Genomic DNA, 11,554 nt, shown 5'->3' with positions numbered 1-11,554 from the left:
GCCGAGGCGCCGGCAACCACAGCCACTCGGTCTTGGAAGGGTTGAGCCTGAGTCTGTTCCTCCCCATCCAGACCCGTACGGCCTCCAGGCAACGGGTCATCACGTCAAGGGCATCGTTGGGGTGGCCTGGGGTGGAAATGTACAGCTGTGTATCATCAGCGTACTGGTGGAAATCCACCCCAAAGCCACGAATGATCTCAGTTTTATTTTCTAATAGCAGTAGCATAATATCTTGAAAGAGAATGTAATAACAATACCTCATAATCTTCTGTTTCAGTCAATTCAGGGAACAGTTCAATTTCTACGAAAGAAAAATATGAATGTTTAAACTTAACATTTTAAATTCATAGACAACAAATTGTTTAAGTGCTTAAGATCTATTCTAAGGTTTTTTAAAAAAGAAAAATCATGTTACAAGTATTTTTTAAAGTTTTAATGGAATTACTGAATAATTTCTGTGCTCTGGTTTCCAGCAAAATTATTCCTGAGATACTAGTAGTATGATATATAGCAAAAACATTATAAAGTACTGATATTACATGACCAAAGGAGCAGAAATAATTATCTAGAAAACTCTGATACTCAATTTATTCTAGGATATAAATGTATAGGAAAGATTAAAAAGCTAATCTTTAATTTAATATTGGAACTTCTATGACCAAGGACCAAGTTATATGTGACTGTGGTGATAATAGGATCATAGATCCATAGATAAAAGAAACACATAGTAATAAAATAAACCATGTGTATTGGGAAAATGCAATTTAGGTAGCTATCTTTTGATTCATATAGTACTAGAGATGTATTTGTGTGTCTTAAATTTGGAACTGGCCATACTATACTTTGGAAGTTAGTCTTAATATTGCTTATCCCATATTTTACTCATTATATTACCACCTCTGAATTATGTTCTCTTTTAATATTTTATGCTTTAGTATTTTGATGAATGTTTAAAGTTGGGATCAAATATTTTAAATAAATGATATATTTAAAATCGATATTTGTGTAGCACAAATAATATCCTCACCACTTTCCAAAATATTAAATTTGTGACTAGGTTCATGCAAACAAAAGATGTCAAATTTCCAGTCATGAATTCCCACATTATGCCTTAGTCTGTTTATTAAGGAAGCAGGAAAATCAATGCACCCTTGTAACTTCCTTCAACTTGAATCTATTGAACATGTTCATCTATTGAACAGCCCATTCCATAGGAATGTTAGAATTAGTCTAAGAAGTTAGTCTTACTTTTTCATTTATTACAGGGTTATTCTATTACTGATTGTAATCCCTTAACAACATATAAGGCTGTGGTGTGGTATGGCAGCACAAAATAGACACTGGGAACTGATTGCTAGTAAAACAAGACAAATATCATATTAATACATCTGCATTTTTGTTCGTTATCAGTAATTATTTATCTTTTAGTTTTTTATTATTGTATTATATCACAAATCTCACTCTAATGCAGGGCAGAATTTAAATATATTTAAATAGTCAACTCAAAATACAGCATTTTTTTATCTTAGGCTAGTCAACAACCATATCAAGATTTTTTTATTTGATCAGAGAAAAATCAAAACTATGTAGGCATATGCTATTTTTTGCATCAACAGGACCAAACCACAAGCTAAAAAGGAAGAGGCTTGACAAGGTTACAACCGTTGATGTGCTGGTAAATGTTTAAAACTCAACTTTGGCAACTCCGTTGCCATTGCTGTACTGCTAACCCAAAAGCTAATTGGCAGGCCAGTCATTGGGGCTCAGATTCACATTCAACCAATTCACAAAATTTCAGGAAATTTAACAATTGCCTCTTGCAAGCCAGTGTGATCTGGCCCAAGAACTAGTTGTGCCCCTTAACTAATAATTTAGGAATAATTGGAATATGTTGGGCATAACTAGAAGTTCCATAATTTTTTTTAAAAAATTGCACCATACTTTTTCTGGTGTAGAATGTGTACAAAGGTATTTAAACAATGTACATAGATACACAAATGTACAAGAAAACATATTTAGGAAAAAAAAAATAGCATGGAATGAAACAGGTTTTTTTTTAAAAAAATAAAGCGAAAAGAGATGCAGAATTTTATTAAATGTTTAGGAAAAATGATCTTACCTGTTATGTTCTGAAGACTAAGAAGCTAATGAATAAAATGATGATAATGTTCCCTGGCTTCTCAATACTGAAAGTCATACACACACACACATACACACACACACACACTTGTGGTTTAAATATTTTTTTCTATTTCATCCATTAGTCACAATTATAGCACAATCTTACAAATATTTTGGAAACTATAACCATGGAGAACTGATGCCTGAACTTATTCACCTTTTCCCTTTTTATTACTCTTTAAAAGTACTTATTTTCAGATTCTATACTTTCTTATCTTAATTATATAAAAACTACACTGGATGGCTTCCAGCCAAAAACTTTATGCTTTAAAAAAACAAACGCTGCTTCTCTTCTTTTTTAAAAACATTCACTTGCCATCATTTGCTCAATTTAAATTTCCAACAAAAGACTGAATACAGCATTAGCTCACAATGAAGAGCCAGGTCTCCCTTGAATACTGATGAAGAAATAAATGTGAGTGAACTTTATTTGCATAAACCAGAAACCATGCTGAAAAAATCAGGAGGCATCTTGTTTGAGAAGACGCAAAAGCTTTTATCAAGTTCATCGGAATAAGTCTATCTAAGACAAAATAGCTTCTCAAGCTTTCTATAGCAAAGAAGCTTCCTAATGTTGTACTTCCTTGCTTGGAAGAAAACACATGTTGGATAACTTTGAGTTCTTGTTGATAAAGGCAGTGGTGGGATTCAAATATGTGAACAACCGGTTCTCTGTGTGGATGCCGCTTCCGGAAGTTCATTCTGGGCCTGGGCAACAAAAAATTAGCTACCGGTTCTGCCGAAGTGGTGCGAACTGGCTGAATCCCACCACTGGATAAAGGGAATAACAAATAAATTTAATCTTACTAATTCATTCATTCATTAATCTTATTAATTCATGCTACTCTGATAAAAAAATAAAAACTATCAATTTAAAGCTGTTTGGAAATATGTTCTTTAAAAACAACAAAACTTTACAACAAGCAAGGGAGCAAATTCAGTGTTTCATGAATGGATGTTTGTTCTCTTGTTGAATCCTGAAAGTTCACCAACCCTTCTGAACTAGATTTAAAACAGAAAGGCTGTAAGAAGAGTATCTAGGAGAAGAAAGGGAGAATTTGTTCTGCTGGAAAAAAAATTGTTATTTATAGTTCTGAGTCAGCATAATATGTTTGCTCAAAGAATATTTCACAGAAATTCAGCCCTTCTAGCAAATGTGCAATAGCACTATTGTTTTACATGAAAGCTGAGAAATTTTAAGAAATTAGTGACAATACGATAGATACTAGCTGCAAAAAATGGATAATATTCATTTCAGTGGGAAACAGATGAAACAAGTGAGTCATATTATGCCTTTCAAGAGTGAAAATAAAGTTTTGAATAAGTGAAATTAATTGTTAGTCTTCTGATTTCAGCAATTCAACATTAAAAAGCAAGGGAATTCCATCACCACTGCACTGAAATCTCATTTCAGAAAAGCTACATGCAATGGAATTTCAGAATCATAAGAACAGAATTTGTTAATTACTCTGTCCCATTGTCATAAGCTTTTTGTTAATAAACAAAAATTAATCACATTTTACACATTCTTTTAATCATAGATACTTATATTTTTCTCCAATTGGAATTATATTGAGTAGGAATCTGAATCTAGATTTAATTTGTTATTTTTTAAAATAATCTTTGGTATATTTAATGTACCAGCTCATAAGAAAAGTTATTATGGATCCCCAGGCATTTTTATTCGGATTCTAACATTTGAAATATATCAGAGAAAATGAGATATTTAAGGTGAAGAACACTGATATTGAAATACCATTGCATTGTATTTTGAGCTGGTTTGCAAATAAATTGTGGATTTTTAAATAAAATTTACCTTTGTAAACTTACCTGGGTCATCCAAAGGCATGTCAACAATAACTTGATCACTATACTTTCCATACAGACCGTTAGCACAAACAGCAACTATCTGAAGAATATAACTTGTATTGGGCAGCAGATTATTCAGAATTGCTCCCTGCAATGATTTAAATTCATAAATCATATTTATTACTTTCTGTATTTCATATAAAGTTACATATTTTATTTCTTTAGTCACAGAAAATTCCATTGAGAAGAAAAGGATTTCAAAATGAGACTGTCAGTTTGATCCTAGGTAGCAGCAGATATTTTTCTCTCTGGGCGCAAAGAGAAAATATCTCCTGCAAATTCTGCATAGGCGTCAGGAAGGGCATCCGGTTAGTAAATGCTCAGCTTTATTCAGTTGCCCCAACTCTACTCTGATGCAAGGGATTACAGGGTTGTTAAAAGAAAAAAAAATGTGGACTCAGTGTACCACTAACACTATTGGTACAGGCTACAAAAAGCACCAACTTTCCCCATTGCAAATTGTATTAAAGATATAAAGGGCTGAGCCCTTTCATATTCTCACCTGTCTGCTAAAGGTTCCATAGCTTTTAAAAAGCCTTTCTGAAAATAAGATGATATCCAAGTCAATCTGCAAAAGGGACTGGTAGAAAAAAGTGGGCAGCAAATCTTCCTTTTTCTTAATATCCCTTAAACTAATTTACCTAAGATTTGGAATGAGTCTATTCTCCAGTTATGCCTATGTCCCACTTCATTGTGTTAGAGACAATCCAGAGAGATTTTAAAGAGTAGATGGAAAAGAAGAATTTGGAAATCTGCTTCATGCAGACTTTTTAAACTTTTTAAAGTTTATTTATTTTGGGACTGAGGATAGTATCTCTAGCTAAACCCTAAAGGTTTTGCATCAATATATGATTCTATGCAGCTGATTCACAGAGCAATTATTTTATAACATTGCAAAAAAAAATGTTATATAACCAGATGATAGTTTAGATACCATCCACAAGGACATTTAACATTAAAATGGGTGTAAGCATAAAAACATTTGGAGTTAAGAGCTGCATTGAATGTCCATTAAGGCAAGTAATCAATATGAATTTGAATATCATTGGCTTAAATGATGTGTGAACTGCACACCATTGATTTTGTCATTATTTGTGATAGTAAGTTATTGCAGATGAGTAATTATTTGCAGATTTTTCTTGTGCCTCTGATAATATCTTTATTGTAAGAGATTTATGTATTTATTTACACAGGTTATGTGGTTTCCCAACCTGCTGCAATGATCCTGGCAGGCTAAAAGTAATAAAGCAAAAGGAACAATCGATAGAACAATTAAAAAACAACTACAATAACAATTGATATGCAGTGTACTGGAGGTCCAAACCAATCCCTTCAATCTTGCAATAGGCAGCAAATAACCAACAAGGTTCATGCTTGTGGGAAAAATCAAATCTTTTAAGACTTTACAAAACACCAATAGGGTCAGGGCCATCTGAATCTTGGAAGTAGGGGGGGGATATGCTACTCCACAGGTACTGGGACAGAGAAAGCATGTCTGGATCTTAGTCTGCTTAATAGGTGAGACCTGGAGTGGGCCAACCTGTTGCATCTGGTGGGTTTAGCAGAAAAAAAAATAGGGTGTTCCTCAAACAACTTTGTTCTAAGGCTTTATAGTAACAACCACCACCTGGAATTGCACTCAAAAGCTTACTGGGAGCTAGTTCAGCTCATGAAGCACTGGACATTTCAAGCTGTTCTTAATGCCACAACTTGGATCAATTGAGCTTCTAAATGTTCTTAAAAGCAGGCCATGCAGAGCACATTGCAATAATCTAAACAGAGGGGAACTAAAACAGGGATGCCCAGGAGTAAGTACTGTGGATCAAGAAATGGGCATGATTAACCTTACAATGAGTGCAGGAAGAGCCCGAAGTAGTATACTAACTCTTTTTGGGGAATGCAACTCCACTCAGAATTAAAGATGGAAAATCTTCAGATCCAGAAGTGTTCTCCAAACCCATAACCATTGATATTGTCAGGGTTGAGCCAAAGTTATTCTCTATCCAGACTCTCACAGTGTCCAGACACTGACAAATGCCAATTCAGGTAGTTCTTGACCTACAAGCATAATTGGGACCAGAATCTTGTTTGTCGAGTGAAGTGATCATTAAATGATACGTCACACAACTGTTTTGTTTAATAACTGCAATCCCAGTACTCCTGGTTGTGGTTGTTAAGTGAACTTGCCAGTTGTTCAATGGACAGAGTCTGAGGTAGTCTGTGCAGGAGGGCCTCAGGAAGTCGTTCAGGGGCCTGGTGCAGGTTACAGGACCCACCAATACCTGAAGCTTGGGCCTGCTTCCCGCCTCAACATGCCCAGGAGGCCCAGGAAACCCAGGAGGTTCATAGTCAAGCCCCCCCCTACAATCCTGCCAAAGTTCATCAACAGTGCTGTAACCAGGTCTAAGATTTGGCTGAAAAGGGTCCAGATAATCAACATGGAGAGTTCAATCATCATTCCTAGCATCTAAGGCTCTGGTGGAACCATGTACCAGAGCTCCAAGGCAAGACCAAGTTTCTGAAACCCAATAAGAATCCATCAGGTGCTGGGACAGACTACTCAACTAGATCCTATCTTCCTGCAGTGGAGCAGTCACAGATTACTTCAAGGCAAATAGGGAGAGAAGTAATATCACTCTATTCCAGATTGTGTCTCCATAGACCTGAATTAAAAACCAGATCTAATACATGATCCCCACTGTGAGTTAGGTTAGAGATAAACATAGCTGCCATGATGACCATATATTCCTGGTTCGTTTCTAAATCCATATCCATGGATGAGAGGCTGATCTTCACTAGTACCATAAGCCTGGGAAACTCCACTGCTAACCCACTTGCAGATTACAATAGCTAGGTAGATGACTAGCTGTGATCTCCTCACCAGCTCAATTTCACCAACAGAATCCCAGTGCGAATTATTTCTGTGGCAAGGGTTTTGTTTTGTTTTTTTGGATAACAATCCATGAAGTGTATTAGTAAGGGGGATGGTTATAGGGTATTGCATGAGGTGAAACCAACTTGGTAAGCAAAATCTGTCATATTTTCAAGCTTATACTAATCCACTATATATGTGCAATCCCATACATTCACTGGAACATATTCCCAGCTCTATAGAAAACCTTCACAGAAAACCTTTTAAATGGTCATTTACCAAGTCCTGATAACCATCTGTTAGAAATTCATGCTTGGTCTGGTCTTCTCCTTCCAACTGTTGGTAAAAGACAGCAAATTTTTCTATCATCGTGTCATATACAACTCGTGGCCTTTCCCAAGTAACAAGAAGACTGGTATAGTTCTTTGGATCGGCTTGAACATTTTCTGGTTCTAAGCTGCAAACTTAAAAAAAGTAAAGGTGGTTTACAAGTTGTAGTAACTATGTATTAAAAAAACAACTACAAGATAGACCTACAGACAGAAAATTCACAGATTGACTTTCATCCATAAAATAAATCTAATTTTTAATTAAGCAATATATGGTCCTCCTCCCCAAAAGACTTGAGTACAGCACTCCGTAATACTTACTAGAGCTACTGCCAAGTTGTAATTTTTACTGTTACAGAAAAATATCATTAAAATACATGGGGGATAATCTAATTAACTACAGTCATTTTATTTAAATTAAATATTTCGTTTTTGCCACTTTCTACCTCTCCAGAAGCTATGAAAAAGCTAAATGTGGCCCTTGGTTAAAAAAACATACTGTTCAGCCATCTATATTTAAAAGACTAGATTCAGTTTTGAAACAATGCACATCTCATGAGGAAAGAGATGTGAAGTATTTTTCCTGGCAACTCTTAACAGGAGACAGGTAGTTTGGTGTAGTGATTAAGATACCAGACTAAAAGCTGGGAGATCATAAGTTTTATCCTGTCTTAGGCTCAACACCAACTGGGTGACTTAGACCAGCTCCTCTCTCAGCCCCAGGAAGGAGACAATGGCAAACCACTTCTGAAATCTTGACAAAAAAACTGCAGTGACTTGTCCAGGCAGTTGGCATAGGTCAATATTGCCTTGAAGGCATACCGTGTATATACATAACCTGACACAGAATTCACCTTCCCTGAAGACATTAAAAAACATCTGCTAGTATTTTAAGATGTTAGCCTTACATTTTGGCTTTCATACTGCAATATATGTCTTTATATAAGCATTTTAGAAGCATGCTAACTTGTTAAATTTATGTCTTTTTTAAAAAATGGAGAATTTAATAAATATAAGGAAATAAATAAAACATGTACTATTGCTATAATATAATTACAGGAACTAGAATTACAAAACATAACCAAAGAATTGAAATAAATAACTGATACGATCATCTCTGTTTCAAATATATGATATTATCCTGCTCATATTTTTTTTTAACCTTGGAGATTTAATCTGGAAATCTCTTCTCATTTTAAGATGGAAGATCTTGAATGATGTATCACATCAGATTATGAGATGGTTTTTGGTTTTCAAAAAAACAACAGTGGGTATTCTATATCCAATTAAGTATGGAATTGCTGTGAATGCTTGGATAATTTGGGTCCAATGAAAAGATGTTCTGTGGTATTGTGGTAAAAATCAATGATTTCCCACAGGCCAGAAAAGCTAAACTGTTTTTAATTAGATTTAAACTAGTTCAATGCAGCCACCTTAAAATATAAATTGGCCTAAATTCAAATAAAAAAGCCTTAACTCATTTACTGAGATGTCACCATTGCCCAATCAATTTTCATTAAATTGATTTCATTTAAGTTTTTTTAATGTGTTTTTTCTCTAATATTATTTCAGAATTTGTCTTTTGAACACAAGAGGGCACTCAATACTCAGTATAGTTTTCCAACATTAAACTTGCATAATAAAATACATTTTAAATTGGTATTTTCCCCATTTTATTAAACTGAAATTTAATAACACAATCTTATTTAATGTGTGACCCATTTAAAGCTTCTTTTAGAACAAAACATTAAACAGATAATGTATTAATGATCATTTGCCTGATTTTGTTACATATTCCTTTATTAGACTAAGCAGATACTCTGAGCCCGTGATTTATCCAGTGGGCAAAAAGCTTTCACTCAGTTGTATTTATTGCTTTTTGGACTTTTGACTAAGCTCATGCACAGTGTGGTTGAATTATACTAAAACAGTAAATCACGAAATGTATGTGGAATGGGTCATGTGACAAATGCGTGTGATGTTATCACCAAATACCACAGCTTATATATTTGTTTTAGATCTCAGGATGGAAATACAAAACTGTGGCATTTGCAAGATGCCATTACCACATATGGATGATACTTATTATACATCTACACTTTTTGCTGTGAATGGGGGTTATTTCTATTGCAAGTAATAGCTCACTTAACCAAGGTGAAGGTAATATGAGTAGCCTTTTCCAATTTGGTGTTTTCCAGATGTGCTAACAGTCCCAAGGTATATCATGCTGGACAAATTTTCAAGTTTTGGCAAGGTTGAATTTATTTACCCATTTATTTTTTTCTCCTTGCTTCATGCCCCACAGCTAATTAGCACAAGATATAATTGTCTTAAAACTCTCTGCATATGGACAGTTGAATAAGGATCTCTTATTGTTTTCCTTAGGAGCAATTCATTGTGGCAAAAATTATGCTTAAGCCCACAATTCTAACAAGCAAATACCTGCTTCATGAATTTCTTCCTGCCCAGTGTATGATGAAAATACTTGGCCAGAAAACTTATGCTGTTGATCTCTAAAATTATTTTGTAGATAGTCCATCAGCATCACATAACCAGATTGCTGCATGGTTAGAACATCACAAAACACTGACAGCTGAAAAAAGACAACAAATGGAAATACAGAAGTAACTTATTAAGGAGTACACTTTTGAAAAGCCACATTCAGATGATGGAGAAACATCATCATGTTATGTTGCCTATTCTTCCTATATAATCTTTTTGTTCAGCAGAACATTAGTTCTTTAGAACTAGAGAGTTTATAAACTCTATGGACAAACATTTTTAAAATTAAAAATTGAATCTTTCCAGACAAGTATATCAAGGTTGCTGACTTCATTATTAAACTCTTTCCATACCTTCCATTCCAATTGATTTGTTTCTCTTCTTTATGTCACTATAATTCTACAGAAACTCCAATGCATTGTGCAGGGATTTTCACTTTGATGCCACCCCCACTTTATTTTAATCTTCAAGCAATTGTTTAAAAGAAACATACTCAGAACTTCATTTTGTCATTCTTTTTGTCAATAAAAGAATTCAGATATACACCAAAATAGCATTTTAAACCACAATAGAAATAAAAGGTGATACATGAGAGAAGAGAAAGAGATAGCACACTGTAAAGTTTGAAGTTCATTCTGAGCCTTAATAAAATACTTTTTATTGGTCAACATTGTTATAGATACAGTCCATACTATCATAAAGTCAGTTTGTAGGTACAGATAACATTCTAATCACCAACAAGTAAATATATTTTGTTGGTTCGGAAAAGCGCATACTTTTCCTAAAGCTGGTGTAGATATAGATACCACAACTTTTTATTTTTTGAGGAAATTCTGTCCTTATTTCACTCTAATCATGTAGATTTGTTGACTGATGCTGGCTGCATATCATTTTTCCTTACAATTAGGATCAACTCTTTCATTCAGACATGTATAAATCACCTGGGTTTCTGAAATGTTAACAGTGTCTTTGAACACAATCCATTCAACTGTTTCTGAGCATGGAGGAGTTGACAAAGATCCATTGTAAGTGTAATATTTGTCTGTTGAATTTGGCAAAAGATTCAACAAAATGAAAGGTTCCAGTTCATTTTTCTTCCCTGCAAAATATAAAGAAGTTCCCATGATGATGTTTTAAAATCCAAATTGCATAGTGTAGAAATGGGGTAGCTAGATGAAGGCATGGCTCTGTCTAGGTTAAAATGTTTTGTCACTTTTCAAGACTAAATTGTCTTCAAGCTGGTTCAAAATCAATATACAGTATAAATAAGGAAACCTGTAGTTTGCATTGTCCCTAATACCTAATTTATACCTCATAGAGCTCTAGAATGCCAGGGCCAAAATTTGGGGGATAAAGAGTGCCTTAAACCTTGCAATGGTGTAAGCCTCCCTTAACATCTTTTAAAATTTCCTAAGTCTATCATGAAGATAGCCAATTTGCCCAATGAGGAAAAATGGAAAGGTTAAGGGGCAAAATTAGTGCTTTACGTCTATGAAAGGAAATCAAATTAAAGCATCCCTATTACATGAATTCATGTATAATAGATTGTTAATCAGTGACCACTAGCTGTGGACTAAAATGTTCAGTAATCCAGTCATCCAGCCAAGTCCTTTTCAAGCTTGGTTGCTCAGCTTTGCTCCTCCTACAGAGCCTGGAATCTCTCTGTGCATGCTGATATTTTCCTGCTATACCTGAATGGCTGTAGTTTTAGTATCAGTATCAGAAATATAAAAAAAAGAACCATCAGATTAAGATACCAGTAGAAGAGGAAAAAACAGAGTGGAGTTTGCTTCTTTAATGC

At 34.6% G+C, this 11,554-nt stretch overlaps 1 protein-coding gene across 1 annotated transcript in view; it reads right to left on the bottom strand.

The window, feature by feature from the left end:
* Positions 1–11,554, bottom strand: part of PTPRZ1 (protein tyrosine phosphatase receptor type Z1) — an 89,383-nt gene that overhangs the window by 41,738 nt on the left and 36,091 nt on the right. Inside the window, exons 8-12 of the mRNA XM_029285440.1 lie at positions 10,695–10,852; positions 9,694–9,844; positions 7,202–7,386; positions 4,012–4,138; positions 258–301 (exon numbers count right to left, since the gene is read on the bottom strand). Of these exons, the coding sequence (XP_029141273.1) occupies positions 258–301; positions 4,012–4,138; positions 7,202–7,386; positions 9,694–9,844; positions 10,695–10,852 (665 nt within the window). The remainder of the gene's footprint in view (positions 1–257; positions 302–4,011; positions 4,139–7,201; positions 7,387–9,693; positions 9,845–10,694; positions 10,853–11,554) is intronic.

The sequence above is a fragment of the Protobothrops mucrosquamatus genome, unplaced genomic scaffold, assembly GCF_001527695.2.
Source record: "Protobothrops mucrosquamatus isolate PMUCROS unplaced genomic scaffold, P.Mucros_1.0 scaffold1705, whole genome shotgun sequence".
Taxonomy (NCBI): Eukaryota; Metazoa; Chordata; class Lepidosauria; order Squamata; family Viperidae; genus Protobothrops; species Protobothrops mucrosquamatus.
This window is presented reverse-complemented; position numbering and strand designations above follow the sequence as displayed.